At 49.6% G+C, this 25,146-nt stretch overlaps 1 protein-coding gene across 1 annotated transcript in view; it reads left to right on the top strand.

Annotated features, from left to right (window-relative positions):
- hipk3a (homeodomain interacting protein kinase 3a) overlaps positions 1–25,146 on the top strand; it is a 40,252-nt gene that overhangs the window by 8,111 nt on the left and 6,995 nt on the right. Inside the window, 13 exon segments of the mRNA XM_077022164.1 lie at positions 12,588–12,711; positions 16,149–16,268; positions 17,287–17,373; positions 17,776–17,960; positions 18,254–18,419; positions 19,543–19,666; positions 19,756–19,877; positions 20,125–20,243; positions 20,803–20,964; positions 22,592–22,930; positions 23,341–23,487; positions 23,656–23,743; positions 23,745–23,930. Coding sequence (XP_076878279.1) covers positions 12,588–12,711; positions 16,149–16,268; positions 17,287–17,373; positions 17,776–17,960; positions 18,254–18,419; positions 19,543–19,666; positions 19,756–19,877; positions 20,125–20,243; positions 20,803–20,964; positions 22,592–22,930; positions 23,341–23,487; positions 23,656–23,743; positions 23,745–23,930 — 1,969 coding nt within the window.

The raw sequence follows: 25,146 nt of genomic DNA, 5'->3' as shown, positions 1-25,146 counted from the left end.
TTTGTTTCCATTGAAAACTGAGTGACATCTGTTTTCTCTTTTGAAACGCAACGAGAGAAAGTTCCTCCCTCCTGTATTCTCGCTGGTGCCGCTTAAATCATGCATCACCAGACAGAAATGGTTTTGACGTTGTGTGCGCAATGCATTGTGGGCAACGTAGTGTCCGCATGAGAATAGTTAACATACTGGCTAGTTAATAACATACTGGCTTCCGCACGACGTTACCCGTGATGAATTGCAGCAGAGCGGGGTAGGCATGGCACTTATAAGAACGTATAGTGATTTCTAGCTTGTAGTTGTCACGTCTGGCTCCGCCCCCTTCTAGTCTCGTCGTTTTTATGTTTTCCTTGTTCTTGTTACGCCCCTCTGTTTCAGCTGTTCCGTGTTAGCTCGTCTTAGTTTTACAAGTGTGTGTGTGTATTGCCTATGTCCAGACTATACCTTGAGGGATCATTGTTGTTTCTTTAGCTCCTAGTTGGTGCGTATATGTCCAGACTATACCTTCAGGGATCATTGTCGTTTCTTTAGCTCCTAGTTGGTGCGTATATGTCCAGACTATACCTTCAGGGATCATTGTCGTTTCTTTAGCTCCTAGTTGGTGCGTATATGTCCAGACTATACCTTCAGGGATCATTGTCGTTTCTTTAGCTCCTAGTTGGTGTGTATATATAGCCTATGTCCAGACTATACCTTCGGGGATCATTGTCGTTTCTTTATTTCCTAGTTGGATGTGCACGGTATTCACACCTTATCTGTGATTCGTGGTTTTGATTAGCTTCGTGTTTGTGTAGGGTTAAAGTCTCTGTTCCATTTTCAGGTTCGTAGTGTTTTAGGTTTTCAGTTCATGTTTGGTCTCCGTGTTCTCTAACGTGATATCGTGCCTGGCAATACATGTATGTTCTGTTAGACTTCATGTTCATGTATGGCCGTTACTTGCTTCCCGTGTGTTTGTTCATGTCAGTGTGTATGTAACAATTAGTTGTACTCTTGTGTTTGGTCTAGTTTTGTGCCCTTGTCATTTCCGCTGCCTTTTAGTGTATTAAGCGTTAGTTCTCTATTCATCATGCCATGTCATTCGCGGTCCACTCGCGTGTCATGATGTGAAATAAAATCTAATGAGATTGTACTATCTACTTCGCATTTGTGTCCGCCCCTTGATTGCGCAACAGCCAAATCGTGAAAAAAGTATTTGAATATCTCACGAAAAAAAGTAAAATGAACTGAACTTTGAACGTGAACTGTTCATGAAATACTTCCACACTCCTGATGTAGCTCCTCGTTTAGGAACTAAATCATTCAGTGTGAGCACTGCTGCTCTCTCCGCTGTTGGCCATGTTTATTTTGCGCGCTGCAAGCACAACCTGCGTCCTTGCGTCATAATGTCGCGATCAGTGTTGTATAAAGTATTAGAGACCCATACTTGAGTAAAAGTACAAGTACTCTATCAAAAAATTGACTTGAGTAGAAGTTGAAGTGTTCTTTAAAAACTTTACTTAAGTGGAAGTACAGAAGTATTCAGCATTTTTTGTACTTGAGTATTGAAAGTAGTTTATTCTAAAATGTATTACTCAAGTACTGAAAGTAAAAAGTACAAGTATTGTGTTTTGAATTAATTAAAGAAAGCCATCAAAGTTTGATTATCAATTGTTTTTATATATCACTTGCAAATCAAAGATGTCAAAGATCACAAATACAAGTGTTCTGTATGTACTTTAAAAACTGGGGTTAACACTTCGTACACAAAAAACAGATAACCTATGTCCTGCTATGTCGTAGGTTTGACACAGAAGTACAAATTCGCCTTCATTTAGCTGAGAAAACGAGGTGTATTTTGGACATAAAATCCGTTCGTCGGATTCTAAGGGTGAGCCTACTGCCCTGCGTTTACCCTCATTAAATGCCCTTACCCTTTAAAAACACTACACTATAAAAATGGGCACATGATTAGTCAGCAGGTCGCCTTTATTGCCAGCTAATATTAAGTGAATTCTGCAGCATGCCATGAACATAATTAGGTTAGTTAGCTAAGATATCTAACCTAACTAGTGCTTACTGCGCTCTTCTGCTGTTACCAAACACCGTACCATCTATTTTAATGAGAGAGGCTAAAAAGCGAATTATTTGGAATAATTTTTTTGGAATATATGTGTATTTGTATAAATATGTAAATCAAGCTGAAGGTGTTGGAAAATACTGAAAATGGACTTTCAAAGTGCCGTACAAGTGCATGAATTCCACCTTGTAACTTCGCATGCACAAAAATCGAGAGACGCACGACCTCACGACGCAACCGCGCGCATGGCTAACGCGCATTGGTGGAGCCACCGCGATTGCCTTGCGGCAGTCACGACGTGTAGAGTGAACCTAGATTACGAAGCTCAAGTGTTGAGTGAAGGCAGCAACAGAGTAAACGAGACGCGACCGGAGCATGCACAGTTTTCTCATAAGACAGCCTGATCGCTTGACCCGGTGACAGCGCCAGCTAACATGTTTATAATTGTAACGAGTAACTATACAGCATGTAAAAAATGTATCGGAGTAAAAGTATTAAACTAATGGAAAATATGTAGTCAAGTAAAAGTGGAAGTAGGAGAAAAAAAATAATACTCCAGATACAGCATTTTAGTACTTAAGTACAGTAGTGAAGTAGTTCTACTTCGTTACTATACAACTCTGGTCGCGATATAGCGAAATCCTATCGAATAAAGAAATGTACCGGTATTTTTGTGAACGATATTATATCGCCCACCCCTAGTGACCACAGCGTTATGCTGCGTGTGCATCTACCAGTTTTCCTCTTGACCAATGAGACGAGTGCAGCTTCCCTCCGACTCCGCCCCCTGCTTCTGCATGCTCTTTTTCTGGAGTCCTTGGCTCTCTACCAGATTGGCCAGTGGGAATCATTCATTATTCCTCCTGTTTCTCAGCCTAGCATGTGTAGATTTACAAGTAAACCAAGTTCACTACTTCAGTTTCACATCAAAACATTGCTAAAGGCATAAGCTTTCTGAACCATTCCAACACCATAAAAAATAAACATTCTATTTGTAATATAGTGTGGCTACTTTTAACTCGACACACAAACATTAATATTTGCCTAGGTTTAAGAATTGAGCAGTGGAAATCTCATCTTGTTTTACATGTGAACTTGAGGTCAGATGTCTGAGCAACAGAGCAGCTTCCTAATGTTCTCCTGGGCCTCCTTCTGAAGTCTGAGGTCACTGCTCCTGCGGAGGTTGAGTTTCGTCTTCATTTCACACGGAAGACGGTAATCGCCTGCCAGCTTTTCCCCTGGTTGCTGCGTGCGCAGGTCTTGGCGGGAGGAGTCACGGCGTTCGACTGCCGTACATCGGGTACACAGATGTGTCTGCGGTGAACCTCTTCCTGTAGTTCAGTCTGTGACACGACGGGAAGCACCAGCCGACTGCACAGCCAGCCTGGCCACGCCCCTGGCCACGCCCCTACTGAATGCTTCCTCATCAACTTTGATGTCATAGAGGGTAGAACCATAAGAACAGGAGCATAAACCATAAAGACGTAAACACAAAAGTTGGTGATCGTTTTGAGTGTAGTGATGTGGGCACTGTGGAACTGGGTCCAAAGCAGCTGCTTAATCGAATGCCCTTACCCACCTGCATATACTTACCCCACCTGCGTATACTGTGTGAAGTATTTCTGTGCAGCGTATTCTGATGCTGAATCTTAAGGGCGCAGTGGACTTTGATCAGGGTGGTGTAGGTCAGAGCTGGCCGCCCTCACGCATGCCGAAGGCACAAGCTACAGTCCTCGTGCCACAGTGTGGGCTCTGACTCGGCCATGCGGGGCCCAGAACTTGCCTCCATGGCAAAGTCCAGCGGCCCTCTGCTTTCCCAGAGTCATGGGTCAGGATGACTGCAATAACAATAAAATGATCATTCTAAACAACTGCGTTATTGGTTATAGAGACTTTCCTGTGCTCAAGATCACTTAATGAGTGATTGTTGCATTCTATGTACATGTGTTTCTGGTCCCTGTCTGTGTTGGTTTTCACAGCTGTCACAAGTGGGTGGGTTTACTGCTTGGAGGCTTCTGGAACCTGGTTCTGAAACGGTGTTTGGTTTCTGCCCGTCTTTCTAGAGTTCTGTTTTGTAAACTCATCTGGCAGATCCAGTAGAACAAGGTTCTGTCAATGCCAGGGTCATGGGTTTGAGCCCCAGGTGCACACCCTGTCGTACAGATTAAATATGTCGATCTGGATAAACGTCAAAAATCAAAAATGCAAGCTGTAATGATGCAGGCTGCGTCCTGGTAGCTAAAGCGATGCAGCTCCACTCTAAGACGGCGACGCCTTCTGTTTGGCTTTCTCCTCTCCCTTGTGGGTCGTAAAGCTGCTTTTCGTGCCGCTGCTGCAGCTGTTGATGGCTGATATGGAGTTCTTCACATGCCTCTTTCTGCTGCAAGGTGTGTTGGGTTTTTTTTTTTTTCTTCTTGGGGTTTTTGTTTTTTTGTTTTTGGAAAGTTGCCCGTGTCTTGCGAATCCTGTTTTGCCTTTAAAAAATGTACAGAGTGAAGCCAGCCACCGCTGGCATTGGCACTGGAAACCTGACCTACTGCCGTGATGCACATAATTATTCCCATACAAGATTTCGAAGATCTCCATGTCCGGCGACAAACCGCAGACGTGAAGTCAGCAGCTCTGCACGTTGTCCCTGTCTGATTGCTGGAAGCTTCCGGAACACGAAGAAAGGCGTCCGCTCGTCAGCCGTCGTCCCAGAGCGAGCCGCAGCTCCCAGAACCGTCGGAGCAGCTTTAGCGCTCAGACCTACGGGCGTGGCCTTCTGAAAGATGATTATACCCTTCCCTGTAGACGACACCGTTTAATGCAGTGCGGCAGAAGTGCGAATGTGGTGGAAATGTAGATTGCGCTCGCCTGACTGCCATTGCTGAGGCAGCGTGGTGAAGCTGCTCAGAGCGCCTTGTCACACATGCAGGCAGCCTGCAAGGCATTCATCTGCAGTGGCCCATTTGGCTTCTAACTCTCCCTTACCAGGCTCTTTTGTAAACTATGACCGTTGGAACGGAGACTATGTCCTGGCCTTGTGTGTGATCCCCAACACCACACTTCACACGAAAAAAATAAAAACCTGACATACCTTGACATTAAAACCCCACAAAAATATTAAACCCTTCCATATCTGAATGTAAAATGGTTATTGAATTTTAATCATGAAATAATGCCAAAATAAAGCAAGAAAGGTTTACATAATAAATACTTAAACTCTTTTTCTGAAATTACATTGGGGAGTTCATTTGCATGTTTACGGTTCCTAGCTTAAAAAAAAAACGTTTTCAGAACCCTTTTCCGTCTCCTTCTCTTTAGGCTCCTTTGTTTACTCTGGGCTTGTTTGGAGTCTGTGCAGCATTTGTGTTTATATCTAGCACAGATATAATGATTCCTTGACTGGATGACGTTGAGTTCTGAGTAAGAAACACAGTCACATAATTTGAGGTTAAACTGTACACCCAGAGCTCCATTCTTATTCCAAAATTTTACATTTTAATATGATACCACATGAAATTCAGCAGGTAATTACGCTATGTGCTTGAAAGCCTATTTGTGATGGAAACGCAACCACATGAGCATCGTGAACTCAAATGGCGAGAGGAGTAATTATCTCATCTCACAAACACTTCACTAATCACTCGACGGTTCCCCAGCATAGCCTTGTGCTTTGCTAACCTTTGGTCTTTTTACATCATTGTTCAAGCTAATTCTTGGCCACATTCCTAGCCTAGTCGCTGGTGTTTCCTGCTTTGTAGGGGGGATATTTAGAACACCTTTTGCATACTGGTTTGTTCTCTGCACAGTTTTATCAGGGATGTAGGCAAAATACGCCCGCACTTGACCACTTGAATCCATTTTTTTTTACAAGTCACAGACATGAAACTGAACCTCTTTGGGTTTTTGCTCTAGCCGTCCTACCTAGCTAGCGAAGTCACTGGCATCATTCAAGCCAGCTGGTTTGCACGTCACCCATCCAAGTCAAATTAGCTTGTGCAATTTGATTCGCTTGTTCAGAGTACCAATTCGGCTCCTTGTGCAATATTGAGTATTGAAAGTATCAAATGTTTCAGAATCAAATGATTTGCTATGTTGTAGCATTGAAAAAACACCAAACTATTGATGCCTCATGCAGTTCTACCATGGACATCTTTAGGCACCAGAGACATTTTACCCAAGCTGCTCCATCAAATTCACCATGTTATGTTTCTTTTACAACCTGTGTAATGTCTCATTATGTCTCAATCTTATAAGATGTAATGTCTCATAACTGTCCCAAGTTTACGCTCAGACCCTCACATATTTACTTCGAAAAGGCACACCTGATCAATACTGGATCAGTTTTGAAAGTATGAGACATTAATATGGTTCTTCTTTATGTGCTTAGCTCAGCAGAGAGCAGTCACACTCTCCATACAGGGCAGCCCTAATTGGCTGGACTCCTGAGCAGATCAAGGCTCTGGAGTACATGGTGTGTGGACACACAGATCAAGACAGAACTAACAGATGCCCCATTAGCCTTAATCTTTACTGGTGCTGCCAAGGAGAACAAACAGGTGGTGCTCTGCTTGGCCACCCCGGCCCAACACACCCCAGGCATGTTTCATTTGTATAGCGCCTTTTTCGCCTATTTGTCACTTTCCATAAAGTACACTGAAACAAGAGCCACAGACAAAACACAAATACTGGCTAGTCATTGCATCACAGAATGGAAATGCTGAGAAGTGTTTGAAGTTCAGATGTAAACGAGGGGAGTGAGGGATGGAGATGGTGGCATGGTGTTCCATCATTTTGGGCACTAAAGATAATAGGTGAGCAATAAAGGTTTGAACTATGTGTGACGTGCGGGAGGTTCTCACTGTAGCTGGGAAACATGCGACTGATCCGAGCAGATTAATTATCACTAGAGTTCTAACAGTGGCGTTTTCAACATACTGGAGTAAGTGGATGGTTTTATTGGCCTATTAGGAGGGAGTTAACAGTAATCAAGCCAGGAAGAAATGACCACGTATCAGGATGTGGGATTTCATTAAGTTTTGTTTTTCCTCCCCTTTTCCAAAGACATTGTGAAGGGCTTGAATAGACTTTGTGTAAGCAATGATTCCCCACATAGAAAAACTATGGCACCTGTTTCTGTGGTGCTTGCCACATTCTGTACAACCTGGCAATAGGGTTGTGATGATCACCGCTGCACCGTGGAAATGTGTTGCTTTCTCACTACCTGGCAACCCTGCCCTCATGGCCCAAGATGTCCCTTTATTTTCACAAACAAATGTTGGCAAGTGAGCGATCCTGTGACAAGAACAAAGAGGCTGGTGTCTTTGGCTTGGGTCTAGAGTTCAGGGCAAGTTACAACAGCTTTTTGTGCTCAGTTTGTTACAGGTGCCCCAACCCCTCCACTCAAGTAACTGTGATCTTAAAAGACTCGAGTTTCCCCATTAATGCGCATGGAAACAACCGTGCTGCTTCGGTTTCTTAAAGCCCCTGATCGGCTAAACTCTGCTCTACCCAGTTTTAATTTCACACCTTGCCCCCAAGACGGCATCACGTCAGACAGCTTGCGTGGTGTTGCTCACACAGTTAGCCCCACTTTCATGTTCAGTGCTGACATGGGAAACTGAATCGCTGCTGGAATCAAGTTAATGAAGTTCATGTTCATTCAGAAGTGCTCTGTGAAACATGCAAAGTATGACAACACTCAACACTTGGGCTGCTAAGACGACGTGGCTGTTTCCCCTCCCTCTGTGTCATGAGCTGTTTCCCTACTCTCACTGTGTTGGGAGTTGTGTTTTCCTGCTGTCTCTGTGTCGTGAGCTGTGTTTTCCCGCTCTCTGTGTCGTGAGCTGTTTTCTCCTGCTGTCTCTGTTATGAGCTGTGTTTTCCCACTCTCACTGTGTCGTGAGCTGTGTGTTCCCGCTCTCTCTGTGTCGTGAGCTGTGTTTTCCCACTCTCACTGTGTCGTGAGCTGTGTGTTCCCGCTCTCTCTGTGTCGTGAGCTGTGTTTTCCCACTCTCACTGTGTCGTGAGCTGTGTGTTCCCGCTCTCTCTGTGTCGTGAGCTGTGTGTTCCCGCTCTCTCTGTGTCGTGAGCTGTGTGTTCCCGCTCTCTCTGTGTCGTGAGCTGTGTGTTCCCGCTCTCTCTGTGTCGTGAGCTGTGTGTTCCCGCTCTCTCTGTGTCGTGAGCTGTGTGTTCCCGCTCTCTCTGTGTCGTGAGCTGTGTTTTCCCGCTCTCTCTGTGTCGTGAGCTGTGTTTTCCCGCTCTCTCTGTGTCGTGGGCTGTGTGTTCCCGCTCTCTCTGTGTCGTGAGCTGTGTGTTCCCGCTCTCTCTGTGTCGTGAGCTGTGTGTTCCCGCTCTCTCTGTGTCGTGAGCTGTGTGTTCCCGCTAGCCCGGTCCCGGTAGCTCTTTTGGTTTTTCCACCGTGTGGCTGAGTCTGTGGACCTGATGGAAATGTTTGCTGTGGACTGAGACGGGGAAGTCCACATAACTGCGTAAGTGTGTAACTGCATAACTGTGTAACTGCTCTGTCTGCTGCAGGGACTTTGAGATGATGATGGGTACTGGGCGGGATTTGTTTACTCAGAGCATGATGACTGGGTATTGGTGTACAGCCTGTGGGGAAAACTCCCTAAACCCCCATCAGTTTGGCTGGTGTCGCTCTCATTCTTTCAGTTTAGCTCACTCTCCCTTACTCTCCATCTCTCTCTCTCTCTCACGCTCATGCAACGCCGCTCTCTCATTCTTTCAGTTTAGCTCGCTCTCCCTTACTCTCCATCTCTCTCTCACTCTCACGCTCATGCAACGCCGCTCTCTCATTCTTTCAGTTTAGCTCGCTCTCCCTTACTCTCCATCTCTCTCTCACTCTCACGCTCATGCAACGCCACTCTCTCATTCTATCCCCTGGAATTGCATAATCTGGATGTATGCCGGTTCAAGGCTTCCTACCCCCATCTTCCTTTGTGTGGTAATGAAAGGCCTGAACTGCTCTGCCCCCTCTATACACCGACACACCCTGGCACACACTCATGGATCATCTGTACGTACGCGCTTATACGTAGAGGGGTGTGTTTGCCTGTGTCTGTGAGTGTGTGCAAGCATGCCTCTGTTTTGAGTTTGTACATGTGTGTGCCAGAAAGCAGCAGTTTTGGAAGAAGCAGAAGTTCTTTGCTGCTGGTGGGTTGCTGAGAGGTTAGGGGAATTCTGCGTGGTGTGTAATATCTCCCCCCCCCCCCCCCCCCGGAGGGGTGGTGAGGGTGCAGGCTGCTTTATGAACAGATCTCTCTCACATGTTCACACACGGCTGATCTTACTCCTGTCTATTCACATCTACCCATCTATTAACCCATCTGTCTGTTTGTTTATTTTTAAAGTCCCTCTGTCCAACAGAGGCTCCACAGTCGTCGTCCCCCCACCCCGTTTCAGGGGCTTTGTGTGAGACGACACCCGATCCTGCTGCTGTCCCCACGATGCTGCAGCCAGCCCAGAGGCTCCTGGGTGTGCTGATCCGACCGGCACCGTCAGGATTCCCTTCCTCTGTCCTTATGGCGCTGCCACACAGCCGACGCAAGACACGCAACCAGACGGGAGCTGTGCCGGGCCAGACGGGAGCTGTGCCAGGCCAGACGGGAGCTGTGCCGGGCCAGGCGGGAGCTGTGCCGGGCCAGACGGTCAGCGCACACTGGTCCGGTCGGTTCCTGAACTCTGCTGAATATTCTGACCTGTTCATAGCAGCACGCATGTAGCCACATGCACTGAAGAGCAAATAAACATTCCGCAGTCCCGTTCTCTGGGTGAGTTTTGGAACCTCGCTGAGGGTTTTTGCCATCGGATGTTGGGGAAAACCATGACCTCAGTGTAGTGGCTTTAGGCCAGCTAGGAGCGCTGTGCTCGGAGGAGGCGCTGTGCTCGGGGGAGGCGCTGCTTAGTTCTTTGCTTTCAGTTTTTTTCTCATTTCAAAGCTACACTGGGGAAACGTCTAAAGTTCTGCAGAAGTGGAGGCTTAACTGTAGACGTTGTGTCTCAGCCATGTGATCTTGAGGGTGAACAGGAGTGGAAATGTAGCCGAGCAGTCTGCACCTGATTGTGCCCCTCCCACCGAGCCCCTCCGTGTGGCCGAGAGCACGTCACCTGCCTCTCCGTTTCGCTCTTCTGCGTTTAGTTTGACCTTGCGCACTGCGTGACTCCTCCCTCCTGACCTTGAGCCCTGCGTGACTCCTCCCTCCTGACCTCGAGCCCTGCGTGACTCCTCCCTCCTGACCTCGAGCCCTGCGTGACTCCTCCCTCCTGACCTCGAGCCCTGCGTGACTCCTCCCTCCTGACCTCGAGCCCTGCGTGACTCCTCCCTCCTGACCTCGAGCCCTGCGTGACTCCTCCCTCCTGACCTCGAGCCCTGCGTGACTCCTCCCTCCTGACCTCGAGCCCTGCGTGACTCCTCCCTCCTGACCTCGAGCCCTGCGTGACTCCTCCCTCCTGACCTCGAGCCCTGCGTGACTCCTCCCTTCTGACCTCGAGCCCTGCGTGACTCCTCCCTCCTGACGTCGAGCACTGCGTGACTCCTCCCTCCTGACGTTGAGCACTGCGTGACTCCTCCCTCCTGACCTCGAGCACTGCGTGACTCCTCCCTCCTGACGTTGAGCACTGCGTGACTCCTCCCTCCTGACGTTGAGCACTGCGTGACTCCTCCCTCCTGACGTTGAGCACTGCGTGACTCCTCCCTCCTGACCTCGAGCACTGCGTGACTCCTCCCTCCTGACCTCGAGCACTGCGTGACTCCACCCTCCTGCTCTGCTCCGCTTACTGGTTTACCATCCTTGGAGCTATGGAGTCTCGATCTCCATGACATTCGTACAACACAGAAACGTTGGGGCAGTTAAACAGCACGACGGACGTTCCCGTGTTGACGCCCAGGGTAATACTTGGACTACCACATCGCTCCCTGTGCTATTTTGAGGTGTGTTTTTCGGAAGGTCCTCCATGTACTGGACACAAATGTTTTGGTGCTCGGGGAGAAATAATACCAAGTCTCAGTTTAGCTCATTGAGCCTTTACAGTGGCTCTTTTTACATGTACCTTTGGCATAAACACATGGTTTTGAAGGGAGCAGTTATTCAACCGTGGAAGCATGATCTTGCCTGCTCCAGCCTCCGCTGGGTCGAGCCCTCCAGCGGGGCTTTGTTGCTGGGTTGGGTTCGTTGGGTTTAGTTCTCACTCAGAGCCACACGGGGGGGGGGGGGGGGGGGGGGGGGGGGGCATCATACCAAGCAGTCAGGGCAAAGTCTCTGTCATACAGTCATACACAGCACTCACATCCTGTAGTGCCGTTTCATGTTGGGTTTATTCCTCAAACACTCAAGTGCTTCCTGCCTGGTTTTATCCCAGTATCTTCCATTGCCCTTCGCCCCATCTTTGGGTTCGATGTCTTGACCGGAACCCCACTCTGCCCTGTGTGATGCTGGTTTCTGTTGGGTTGAGCCCTGCCATCTGCTAGCAGAGATCAGGAAGGTTTAATCCCAGTTTAATCCCTAAGAGCTGTGGTGCGAGCCCCGACTCTCACCTGACCCTGTTGCATTTTCCCTGGACTAGCTGTCACCGCAGGGACACCCCGGCTCCCAATACATGGATCGGCGCTCTGCCTCTAGCTCACAACCTCATTCTCAACCACCTTGTAACCGCCGAGCCTCCTTTGGTACCGAGTGGCCCGGCAGAATCCCCGTCTTGATGTTTCCTTTCTGAATCTTTTCCTACAGTGCTTTGAAACGAGCCTTCGTCTCCGGTATGCGTGTCTGGTGACTGGTACGAGATGGGTCTGTATTGATGGGTCTGTATTGATGGGTCTGTATTACGCGCTGACGTATACGAACACATCTCCTCACCTCCGTCGTGGCCTTCAGCTGCCACGTCACCGTGCGCAAGCTCATCTGTCGCTAGGCAGCCGGCATTTTTCCCCCTGTTGTCAAGGTAGCAGATGTGTTGTTGTGACGTCAGAGGTCCTGGCTCAGCTGCAAACGAGCTGTGTGTGGGTGTGTGTGTGTGTGTGTGTGTGTGTGTGTGCCTGTTCAAATATGCACAGGAGTTCATATTCCATTCGGTTCGGGTTCATCTAGATCTAGACTCAATGCCGACTGTAGTTGGAGTGGATTTGAGCTGAGGGTGCGTCGTCTCGGTGGGTCGCGGCCGCTGTTTGGGGTCAACGCTGCCCCGAGTTGCTCGGTCCTTTTGGGCCACGCACTTCCGCACTCGCCTTTTGTGTGCCGGGCCACCTCATCACTCCTGCAGTCGTGGTTCTGTGTGTGTCGTGTGAGCGTGTTATCGCCGTGATTCGGCAGCCCACGCCCTGTTGTTCTCCCATGTCCTCAGAAACGTCTCCTGCTCCAACTACGTCCAGATCCGGTTGGCTTGCTCTGACCTCACGGCCTGTTGCTTGGCATTCATATCAAACCAGGCATCTCTGAGCTTATCTGGGCAATAACCATGACATTAACTCTGTGTGTGTGTGTGTGTGTGTGTGTGTGTGTGTGTGTGTGTGTGTGTGTGTTTCCTTTAATTACAGGGCTCCGGAGATCATCTTGGGCTTGCCCTTCTGTGAGGCCATAGACATGTGGTCGCTGGGCTGCGTCATCGCTGAGCTGTTCCTGGGCTGGCCGCTCTACCCTGGATCTCTGGAGTATGACCAGGTAACCGGACTAGGCCCTGACTCACCCACTAAGGGAGCTCACAGCAAGCTCTGCAGCACTGAGCCTGGCCAATGGGGTTTTTTTTTCTTTGCTACTCAGGTAAAGTTACATTTTAAAAGGTCAGTTCCCTTGGTAGCAAAAGGTGCTGTTTAATAGGGCCTCCTTGGTTTCAAAAAGCCGTCAAAATGCGTGTCTTCCGACCAGGTGTGCACTGAGTGGGTGAGGGTCAGGGCAGGGACGGCCTCCAGCCCTCACTCTGAGCAGGCCCCGGGTCAGGGGTCAGGGTGCGGCCTTGTACTGATACAATTGCAAAAAGAAGCTGGAGAGTTGACATCACAGTGAAGGATTTAACATGAAGCAGTCTCCTTAAGCTCCATGTTGTTGTACCAGTCTATAAGGGCGAGGAGGAGCAGCAGGGCTCCCAGTGATGGCCCCCCCGAGCACCACAGCTGCAGGCCGGGTGACGCTCAGACGGAGGGCTGGGGCGCGCTGCCCCGCTCAGAGCTGGGTCTGCTTCCACTCCACACAGCAGAATGTATTTATAACCTACAGTCACAGCCCCCGCCCCAAACACTGGACACAGACACGCACGCACAGATAAAGACGCACAGGCTTTCCCAGCATGCACTATCAGCAAGTTTAGAGCTGTGTGCGCGTGTGTGTGTGTGTGTGTGTGTGTGTGTGTGTGTGTGTGTGTGTGTGTGCGCGTGTGTGTGTGCGCGTGTGTGTGTGCGCGTGTGTGTGTGCGCGTGTGTGTGTGCGCGCGTGTGTGTGCGCGCGTGTGTGTGCGCGCGTGTGTGTGCGCGCGTGTGTGTGTGTGTGTGTGTGTGTGTGTGTGTTTGCGGTGCCATGGCCACCCGATCGTGTCACTATAACTACAGTTATATATACACTACAACTGCGAACAATGTGTGTTGGACGTGTTGGTGCACAACTGTGGTGCTTGTAAAGGGAGAAGGGGGCTTGTCCCAGCAGAGGGGGCAGATAGGGTAAGAGAACAGATAGTCAGGAAGTGAGGGAGGGAGACAGAGTGCAGATAGGGTAAGAGAAGGACGGCGTCAGGAAGAGTGAAAATAGCATCCATTTGCTCTCTCTCTCTCTCTCTCTCACTATGACTCTAGGTCTCTCTCTGTCTCTCTCTCTCTCTCAGACGCCACATAGGTCCTTGTTGTGGCATGTGTAGGTTGCTGTACGAGCTCTTTGTGACCCAGGCTTTCTGGGAAGTGTGGGGGTCTGGTCTCGCTGTGCCCAGACCTGTGGCCACGTCCACCGCCCTGCTGCCGTCACCTGTGGGCAGACGCCAACAACAGGCCTGCAACCTGCTGCTCGGAGCCGCCTGCTCCACCCCCTGCACTGGGAGGAGCCAAAGCCCTACAGGGGCACTGCTTCTGTCCCTTTATTTTTTTTTGTTTTGTTTTAACATTACAAAAAGGTTGGTGTCGTTAAAACTTGCCCTCAGCCCCTGAGCAGGCGGGGGTGGGGTGCATTTGAGGCGTGAACATGTTGTATCATTGTCGTTCTGCTAGTGGGTGGGCGGGCCGAGTCATCGATTTGTCGGCGTGTGCTGACTGATAAAGCATTTCTTCCTGTGCACACAGGCAGAGCAAAAAACAGGCCACGTCCGAGTAGTGTTCTTCCAAGCATTAATCTTCGTGTGGTTTTGTCTCCAGCAGTGGAAACGGTGAAATGCTTCAGAAACAGAGTGGAACATTCCAGAAGAGCTGATCAGCTCCTTACTGAAACAGAAGAGCCCAGCAGCTGTCCCAGGGGCCCCTAGTGTGCCTGAAAGAGGGCTGTGTTGGACACTTGAACACTTAGAGTATTCCTGCAAACGGCAGCGCCGTGACCTCAAAGCCCCCACCCCCGGCCCCCTTTGCTCTCTGTGCAGCCTTAAAGGGAGGTGCCATCTGTTGTGGTCATGTCTGGAGAGGCCAGCACCTTCAGTTGGCAACACCACCACCAGATCTGCCTGTTTTTTTCCTGGACGGAGTAATCGCAGGTGGAGCAGACCTGCATCTGAGCACTGCTCCACCGCCAACCAGAGACAGTCAATAAAGTTTCTTGTATCTCGTAATAAGATAAGTGTGTTGCCCCAGCTGTTTGGAGTGAAAGTGTGTTTGCGGATAGAGGAGGGTATTTGATTTCCCTTTTTTTATGCCTGTAGAATATTTGGTTCTTGGCCAAGAAGAGTTCTGGGGATTTTTTTTTTATTCTTTTAAACCGAGAGCAGAGAAAACTAGCATGTACATTGCGGTGTATTGTGTAAGTCACCATTTCCTCATGTGCCCTCACCGCCACTGAAATCGCTACCTTGGAGTTTTTCAGAACAGTCATGTTGGTGCAACTGCTCAGTGACCTCAGGCCCTGACGTGTGGTACCCGTCCCCCCTCCTCCCGCACGCCCATGTTCTCTTTGACACAGATGGCAGCTGGGAGTGGAACTGTAATTTCTCCTCTCTGGTCTGGGAGATCAACACCCCTGCTGATCAACCTTAGTTTGAACACGCCTGGCGCGTAACCCTCTGGAGGCTACTGGAGACCTTGATGAACTGGACCAGGTGTGTTGGGTCAGGCTTGGAAACACACTCCGCAGCTGGTGACTCTACTGGGGTTGGATAACCCTAGAATAGACAGGACTGGCAACCACAGGCCACTATTGTCATTCTTTGAAAGCAGAGCACTATTCGTGGAAGCTCATTTGCACACCTACATGCGTTTAGTCATCTCGAGAAAACATTACAGCCGTAGTTGTTTAGTAAACACTGGGACTATTATAATGTGGATGCACTTGTCATAACCAAATACTTGTGTCAGTGTGCCACAGATATTTTGGGTCATACACTTCAGTCCCTTCTGCTGAACGGGACCCACAGTCTGTTGCAGTAGATGAGCTGGTTCTGCATCACGTCCTGTTGCCTCTTGTCCTGTTGAAAGGAGAGGCGGGTGTGGAGCAGAACTGCTGACTTGTGCGAGACCATCGCTGACCTTCTACTCCTTCACATGGGCTCTTCATCCAGCAGCATACGGTCTTGTATACGTGCAGGCAGGGACTGTCTTCCCAGTAAGGAGCCATTTTGGTTTCTGCACATCTGCCGTGTCTTGAGATGGGGCGTAGGATTGGTGTGAAGCAGGAACCTGTGCTGTTTAAGGCCCGGAGCTTATTTTCCACACAACTCTTGACGTATGCTGCTGCCAAATGTTGTAAATGTTTCAATCATGCATATCCACCACTAGGACCGTCACCCTTGGGCATCGTACACAAGACGGCGGCGGTTGTGTTTGCAGTGAGCAACACTGACGTTTTGCTGTTTATGTCTACACAGCGATTGTAGCTGCCATATATATCTTGAGGTGGCTGCCTGTTCCATGTCTGCTTCTCTCCCGCACTGTGGGCTAACGAGCGCTGGTGATCCGTATCTGTCTGTTTTCTCTTTCCAGATACGCTACATCTCCCAGACCCAAGGCCTGCCTGGAGAACACCTGCTCAGCATGGGCACAAAAACATCTCGCTTCTTCTCCAAGGACTCCGACTCGCCATACGCCACGTGGAGACTAAAGGCAGGTGGCCCCGCCCCCTTCCACCCACCTCACCCTGAGCTCCACCCTCGGTGCACGTTCCATAGCAAGAAGAGCACCAGGATGTTGTAGCTGAGTTGAGGCACATGGCCTCTGGGCTGATGTTGAACTCTGGGTTTGGGGGTGTAGGTGAATACAGACAGTGTTTTCAGCAAAAAGCACAAAATGCTGTTTATTTAATGCAGTTTTTTTTTTTTGCTTTGGGGAAGGAAAAAGCATGTCAAATAGCTGGTGGTGTTCTTCGCAACTTAGTTTATTATAACATTTCTAGTCTTTTTTTTTTATTATTCCTACCGGACCTGCAGTTTGTTTGCGCTGGAAGAAATGAATGCCAATGTAGTGACTACACTTAGCTGCACCAGTGTCGTGACTAGCTAGGAGGAGATTAGCCTGCCTTAGCCTCGCCAGTGTCGTGACTAGCTAGGAGGAGATTAGCCTGCCTTAGCCTTAGCAGTATAGCGACTAGCTAGCAGGACATTAGCCTGCCTTAGCCTCGGCAGTGTAGCTAGCTCGTTCACCTACAGGCTGGGCTCCTGGTTCCTTCAGCGTGCGTGCCACTCGCCCACAGGGCCCACAGCGAAGAGTAGGATAGGAAGTGAAGCACTATTCATAACTACTGGAGCAAAGTTTCTGTGCCACTATTTCAACTTGGAAGATGCCACAGCAGAGCTCGTCTGACTAGGACATGATTAGGCTAGTGTTCATCTGTTGGTCCTGTAACAGCCTGCATTGTTGGCACTGTAGAAGTAGGTCTTGAGTGTTTGGAGGATCCACGGCCAGTTAGCTCCATGTGCTGGCTGTGTTGGGTGTTTTTGATCACTCTTTTGCTGTCACCAAAACCCTACCCCATTTCCAAACACGGCTGCTCCTTTATTTGAAAACACATACAAAATAGTTTTGGCACCTCCGCAAATACAGCTATGAATCCCGGGCTCTGTGCACACCTGTAGTCCAGAGTAACGATGAGCTCATTCTCTCCTCCCGTGTCATGTTTCCGTAGACGACGGAGGAGCATGAGGCCGAGACTGGGATGAAATCTAAGGAGGCCCGGAAGTACATCTTCAGCTGTCTGGAGGACATTGGCCATGTAAGACATCTATGAAGTAGCAGCATTCAGCGCCCCACATATCAACACATGAGCAAAGATATCCTGCTGGTTCTGGTCCAGTTTTAACCTGCCCTTTTATGTAAAACCCGACAAACATGCTTGTAGCAAATGGAGCAGACCCTGAGAATATTCTCTCTCTCTTTCTCTCTCTCTCTCCCTCTCCCTCTTAACAATCCATTTCAAAAGCAAATTTTATTTATTTTTTTAGACCAGAACATGTCAGTCAGTCCAGACCATGTACCTCACTTTAGTTACTGAATAGATTGACTTAAGGTTAATAAATAATATGTCCGGAATGTCCAGAATAGGTTAATGGCTGACCACTGGTCAAAATGCTGTCAGCACCCTGGAACTGGTGTGCTCTGCTGTGCTGTCTCCCAGGTGAACCTGGTGTTGAACATGGAGGGCTTCGACCAGCTGGCCGAGAAGGCAGACAGGCGGGAGTTTGTGGACCTGCTGAGGATGATGTTGCTGATAGACGCCGAGCAGCGCATCACGCCCGCAGACGTGCTAAGCCACGCCTTTGTTACTATGCAGCACTTACTGGACTTCCCCCATAGCAACCAGTACGCACCCACTTCCTGTTGGCAAAGGCTCTGCCCTCTCAAAGTCCTGCTTTGTCTTATAGTAGTTAAGAGAACACTCACTCACAAAGGAGGTTGAAGTTGTTACGTTTTTATTATGGCTTTTGAATCAAGACTGATGTAAAATACTACTGAACCATATTTTTACATTTCATCAACTAACTAATCAATTCATTAGCATTTAGCACCAAGAAAAAAAGCAAGACTGTTTACAAACTCTGTTTATAAATTTCTGGAAATTTCTATATGTTTAAATGTCTCTCTTTCTCGGACAGCGTACAGTCATGTTTCCACATCATGGACGTGTGTCACTCGAGGGGCGGCTCATACGACGTGGTAAACCGTAATAAAGCTCCGCCCCCACTCATGAAACCCGTCACCTTACCCAGCACCCCCAACATCACCGTCGCCTACAGCAAGCTGCCCACCGTGCATGCGCAGGTAGCGAAACGTGCATATTAGCACTTTGAAGGGCTAGGGGTGGGTTTAAAGGGCTAGGGGTGGGGTTTAAAGGGTTAGGGGTGGGGTTTGAAGAGCTGTGGTGGGGTTTGAAGGGCTAGGGGTGGGGTTTGAAGGGCTAGGGGTGGGGTTTGAAGAGCTGTGTGGTGGGGTTTGAAGGGCTAGGGGTGAGGTTTGAAGGGCTAGGGGTGGGGTTTGAAGAGCTGTGTAGTGGGGTTTGAAGGGCTAGGGGTGGGGTTTGAAGGGCTAGGGGTGGGGTTTGAAGGGCTAGGGGTGGGGTTTGAAGAGCTGTGTGGTGGGGTTTGAAGGGCTAGGGGTGGGGTTTGAAGAGCTGTGTGGTGGGGTTTGAAGGGCTAGGGGTGGGGTTTGAAGGGCTAGGGGTGGGGTTTGAAGGGCTAGGGGTGGGGTTTGAAGAGCTGTGTAGTGGGGTTTGAAGGGCTAGGGGTGGGGTTTGAAGGGCTAGGGGTGGGGTTTGAAGGGCTAGGGGTGGGGTTTGAAGGGCTGGGGGGGGGTTTGAAGGGCTAGGGGTGGGGTTTGAAGGGCTAGGGGTGGGGTTTGAAGGGCTAGGGCTGGGGTTTGAAGAGCTGTGTGGTGGGGTTTGAAGAGCTGTGTGGTGGGGTTTGAAGGGCTAGGGGCGGGGTTTGAAGGGCTAGGGGCGGGGTTTGAAGGGCTAGGGGCGGGGTTTGAAGGGCTAGGGGCGGGGTTTCTGTGCGCATGGTGGGAGAGATCGATAAGCGGTCTGGTGCAGGTGTTTAAGGAGTTAGTGAGCAGTGTTGGTCTTCACTCTGCTCCTCTGGCCTTTTAAATGTCTTGTCATTGTAATAAATACAAGACCTACTAACCTGTGATGTTAGTAAAATAAATTCCAATTCCCCCCACTATGAGCCCAGCGGATTTGCACTCATCTGATCTAGCCCAAATGGTACGCTAAATATGTATTCTGCTGACATTTATATTGCTCAAGTCGCTTTTGCAAAGATTTATGCAGTGTTTGTTGACCACAACTCCTGAACATGCAGTTGCACTTTGCACAGCAGGTTTTCTGTACTATTGTTAATTGAGACTCCTGTTGGCACTTTAATACAGTCTCTCTCTGTTCTTGTAGGCTCTGCCTCCACCTGCTCCACCCGTGGTGCATCCTGGGATTCCCCTCCAGACAGGAAGTGCTCAGTTTGGTTGCACAGACACGTATCAGCAAACTCTCTTCCTTTGCCCACCAGCCATGCAAGGTATCGCTCCCACACGCACCAGACGTGAAGATAAACGCAGAATCCTCTCTTCCCAAAATGTAGGGTAACATTCAGGTCTGTGTTTCCAGGGATTGGGTCCAACCCGAGCCAGCCCTCGGCCTACTCTGTTCGGATGGAGAACCCACTTCCGCTGGTGACCCAGGCTCCAGCCATGCAGCCCTTACCCCTGCGGCCGGGGGTCATAGCACAGGTGAGCGCTCTCCACCGTACCTGCAGGTCCAGCACCACAGCCCAATCACATCCGTGTCCCACACCCCGGTCGGCTCACGTAGCCCCCAGTATACCTGTAGCAGGTGTTCAGCGGTGTCGGGGGTGTGGACTGGTGGGTCCAGCACTGGGTGACGTCAGTGCCTGGTGAAGGGACGGCCGGGTGGTGCTGGTGGTGCTCTGATGATTTGCGTTGTTGACCTGTTGATCTGCTTGTTTTTGGACTGCAGCAGCCGTGGTCCAACAGGACTCCGCAGATCCTGGTACCGGCGTGGCAGCAGGTGGCCCCTCCCCCCGCGACGCTGCCCTCAGACACCATTGCCTGCCCCCCGAGGAGAGGGGACTGGGGGTAAGAGCGCGCTCCGGGCAGGGCGGGCGTGCTCCACAGTGCCCGCTTCACCCGGCACTCCGCTTTGCAGGTTGTTCAAACCTGTAGCAGATAATAGAGGCTGCAGAGGTCTTTAATAACTGGCCAGGGTTTGTGAGAAATGATGAATGTGTGGACTGGCTATGATTCCCCTGTGGACTAGATGGAGATTCTCTGCTGGAGGAGGATGAGCACTGCAGTGCTGTGGGGTTTTACTACCAGCCCTGAGTTCCCCTGCATTGCATCCTGCTGTTCACTTAACATGCTGCTGGATTTGTGCTGTGGTGATCAGACTTTTGGGGCTGGATTGAGAATTTCCCACTTCAGTTCTGTTTAAGACCATAACCTGAACCAAGCCCATTTCTCTTGTTTAGTCATCTGGTCTCCTAACAGTTCAGTGGTTGATTTACTCTGTTAAACCTGTGTTTTGATTCAGATCTTTCAGTGCCCCTGAGTGGTGGCATCTTGTGCTGCTGTTCTCTTCTTCTGCCACACTGTTGCCCTTCTCTGGGTTTTAATGGGGCTCTTGTGTTTCGTGTAGGAAAGTGCGTCAGCACAGCACTCATTACGGCTCCATGATGTCCCAGCCTCTCATCACCAATCAGATGGCCGTATCTGCACACCAGCCCTTAAACGTCGGCATCGCTCATGTGGTCTGGCCCCAGACTGCCGCCAGCAAGTGTAACAGGCCCAATCAGAACAGGTTAGTGAGCAGCCGTGGTTGGTTCCTCTCTCACGGGCCTAGAGATTAGTAGAGGCATTACATTTCACCAGGCAGGGCATCCTGGAACCAAGTGATGTGGTTATTAGTTAAACAGGTGGGTATCAGTTACACTGGGGTGGGGATTAGTTAATCAGGTGTGGTTTAGGGCTGCACGATTAATCGTATTTTTATCGTTATCGCGATGTGAAGTTTCACGATAAACACATCGAAATAGCCACGATAACTCCTTGAATAACAGCAAACTCAAATTGCATTATCCTCATCCAGCAATAGAGGGAGCTATTCGCGCTGCAGACTATGATCACGTGATGTAAGTAGGCAAGAGGCAGAGTGAGGCAGAGTTGCCAGGTTCGCGGTTTTCACGCCAAATTGGGCTTGTTTGAAAATCCAGCCGCGGGTAAAATTCTGGGGTCGCGGGGTGCGGTTTTTTGGGCTACTTTTGAGTTGGGCTACTGCGGAAGTTACAAGTCAACACTAAGAATCGATCGCGATATAATACATAATTTGTCTCCATTTCACACTCGCAGATTTTGTGCGGAAAATTTTTGTAGGAACTGGCAACCCTGGAGTGAGGTGAACGCGCTCATCAGACACGCGATTTGGTTTAAGCCTGGTTTACACTTGATGCGGCGCGAGGGTCCGGGAGGCGAAAATAACGTAATCGCGGTGGCTTCGCCCGTGTGCAATGGCCTCGCGCGCTGTCGATTCACGAGGTCGTGCACCTCTTGAATTTTGTAAGTTCGCGCGCGCCGCGTCTCAGCACGTTAAACTTAATTGAATTAAATATTTATACATATACTCTAAATGATTCAAAATAATTCGCTTTTTTATCACATTATTTAATGGATATTTATTTTCAAAACGCCCAATCTTAAAATCTTCACATTCTCTCATGTTTCGTCCTGGAATTACAAGAGGCTCGTATTTGTTAACGTAATACAAGAGAATTGTTCAGTCAGACAGATATTTGTTGTGAAACGTAGTAGTTACAATTTCAAGCATTTTCAAGTACTTTAGCCTAAATTCCAGCACTTTTCAAACCTGAAACACAAAGCAACATTAAAATTGGTCAGGTAAAAGTTAATTCCCCTGTATTTGAGGGGTGTTTTTTTATACTACTAGGCCTACATATCGTTTCGGACAACACTGCAAAGAATGTGACACGGCAAGATTAAACGCTTCCGCCATTCGCGCAGGTTAACGAGGTGTGCGGAGTCGCTCACTCGTGAAAGTATAAACCTAGATTGAATCTATTGTTGAATAAACCTGCAAAATATTTGGAATTATTCTGGATTAACGTGCTGCTGTTCAGAGAGACACTACATTTCTGTATTTTAATTTTAATTTATCGTGGTTCACATCGATATCGGGATATCCAACAATGTTATCGCACATCGCAATTCTAGTCCATATCGTGCACCCCTAGTGTGGTTAATAGTTACCACAACTCTGCAGTGACAAACAGAACTGGCAGACAAAAGTTTGTAATTAACTATCCAACGATATTTTAAACTAGGACAAATCTAGAACAGTTGAGTTGAACAGTTAAAGTTTAGTGTGTGTGTGTGTGTGTGTGTGTGTGTGTGTGTGTGTGTGTGTGTGTCAGGAGTGTGAATGTTTCCCATTACACAGACACACAGCCCTTGGTGTGTCTCTCACCAAAGACCCGGGACAAACTGCGGAACCCGGACCTGGGCCATAGCCATCGGAGCAGGGAGGCGGAGTCACAGGTAGAACAGGAACCGGAGCAGATAGAGGAGACTGAAGAGGTCAGCTGCTGTAAGGCGGGCCAGACCTCCGATGAGCAGCTGTCGGTAGCCAATCAGCAGCGAAAGTCCATCGTCATCGGTGAATCTCCAAGCCCAGTGGTTAGCGTCATCAGCATAAGCAGCGTCTCGGAGGAGGATGAAGAAGACGAGGCAGAGCACAGGTGTTCTCTCAGCACGTGCGTCTAATTTAGCCCTGCGCACTCACGTTTCACCGACAAATGACCATGACTGCTGTTTTTGGTGTGTGGAGTGGTAAAGATAGCTACACCTCACCCATTAGTGTAGCTACTACACCTTCACCCACCAACATTAAACCACTTGGTTAAAATTTGCCCTTTAAAATAATCTGAGCTTAATAGGGGGGGTAGATGTCTGACTACATTTAACTGAATATGTTCTGGTGGGTTCAAGTAAGACCAAAAGAAGACTGCAGTGTGACTGATGTAAAAGTGGACAGGATCATCTATAGTAGTGTTTGACTATCCTAAATCAGACCAGATCCGCCATTGTGATATTTTCACAGCAGATGCTCTTCCAGACACACTCGTACTGGTGTGTGATGAGTGCGTGCGTGTGTGTTTCGCAGGTGTAAGGACAGCGTGGAGTGTGAGGCATGTAAAGGCTCTCTGAACATGGAGCGTGTGTGTTCCCTCAGCAGCCCAGACAGTAGCTTGAGCACAAGCTCCTCCTCCTCCCCCCAGTCAAGCCCCTCCCCCTGCAAGAGACCCAACAGGTACACACCCACCCCCCAAAACAAACACACACACACACACACCCCTCCCCCTGCAATAGACCCTTCACGCACAATAGGAACACGCACTCGATTGTTGTCCCTCCTTATGGAAGCGTTCTTAGTGTTTTGTGTTTGTTTTTGTTTGTTTCTTTTGTTTGTTTGCCCCAGCATGTCTGAGGACGACGGCCACGAGAGTGGCTGTGACACGGTGGACGGCTCCCCGTCGTCGGACACGTCTCCGAGTCGTCACGGCAGCCCCGTTCAACAACAGGCGCTTCAACATCAACAACGGTGTCCAGGAGGCCCGGGGTCAGCGTGCCGGCACACACACTCACCCGGGCAAGCCGTCGGTCCAGACCGTGGTGGTCACACCCCTGAGGGTGATCAACCAACACCCACCCTCCATCAGCAGCCCAGCAATGAGCATCACCCCACCAGCACAGGTAAAGCCAATCATCACATCTGCATAGGTATCAGCCCCCCCCCCCACTGGACCCGCACAGGTGACCTTTCACCCATAGCACACGGTGTGAGAGAAGAAATGTATGTGGTCACAGCCCAAATATCTGCTTCACAGGTCTTAGGGGGAAAGGCAGGGAATTACCACCGAGGCACTTTCAGGTGATTATGGGTCACGAGGGCACTGTGGACACGTGTGTCCTGAGCTCTCCGTCCCCAGTGTGAGGTGAACCGCCTGGAGTTTGTCCTCCTCCCTTCCGCTGTCCCCCCTCCTGTCCTTTCTTCCCTGTGTTTGGCTGCGTTTGTGTGCTGGTTGCTTTTCCGGTGTGGTCTGCCCCTCCTCTAAGATCAGACCTCTTCCGTCCTCTTAAGATCAGACCTCTTCCGTCCTCTTAAGGTCAGACCTCTTCCGTCCTCTTAAGGTCAGACCTCTTCCGTCCTCTTAAGGTCAGACCTCTTCCGTCCTCTTAAGATCAGACCTCTTCCGTCCTTTAAGAGCAGACCTCTTCCGTCCTCTTAAGAGCAGACCTCTTCCGTCCTCTTAAGAGCAGACCTCTTCCGTCCTCTTAAGAGCATACTCTTCCGTCCTCTAAGATCAGACCTCTCCCGTCCTCTAAGATCAGACCTCTCCCGTCCTCTAAGATCAGACCTCTCCCGTCCTCTAAGATCAGACCTCTCCCCGTCCTCTAAGATCAGACCTCTCCCGTCCTCTAAGATCAGACCTCTCCCGTCCTCTAAGATCAGACCTCTCCCGTCCTCTAAGATCAGGACCTCTCCCGTCCTCTAAGATCAGACCTCTCCCGTCCTCCTAAGATCAGACCTCTCCCGTCCTCTAAGATCACAGACCTCTCCCCGTCCTCTAAGATCAGACCCTCTCCCGTCCTCTAAGAGCAGTCCTCTCCCGTCCTCTAAGATCAGACCTCTTCCGTCCTCTTAGAGGCAGAACCTCTTCCGTCCTCTTAAGAGCAGACCTCTTCCGTCCTCTTAAGAGCAGACCTCTTCCGTCCTCTTAAGAGCAGACCTCTTCCGTCCTCTTAAGAGCAGACCTCTTCCGTCCTCTAAGATCAGACCTCTTCCGTCCTCTAAGATCAGACCTCTCCCGTCCTCTAAGATCAGACCTCTCCCGTCCTCTAAGATCAGACCTCTCCCGTCCTCTAAGATCAGACCTCTCCCGTCCTCTAAGATCAGACCTCTCCCGTC

This window comes from Brachyhypopomus gauderio, chromosome 11, assembly GCF_052324685.1.
Source record: "Brachyhypopomus gauderio isolate BG-103 chromosome 11, BGAUD_0.2, whole genome shotgun sequence".
Lineage (NCBI taxonomy): Eukaryota > Metazoa > Chordata > Actinopteri > Gymnotiformes > Hypopomidae > Brachyhypopomus > Brachyhypopomus gauderio.
The sequence above is the reverse complement of the archived record's forward strand: the minus strand, read 5'-3'. Positions and strand labels throughout refer to the sequence as shown.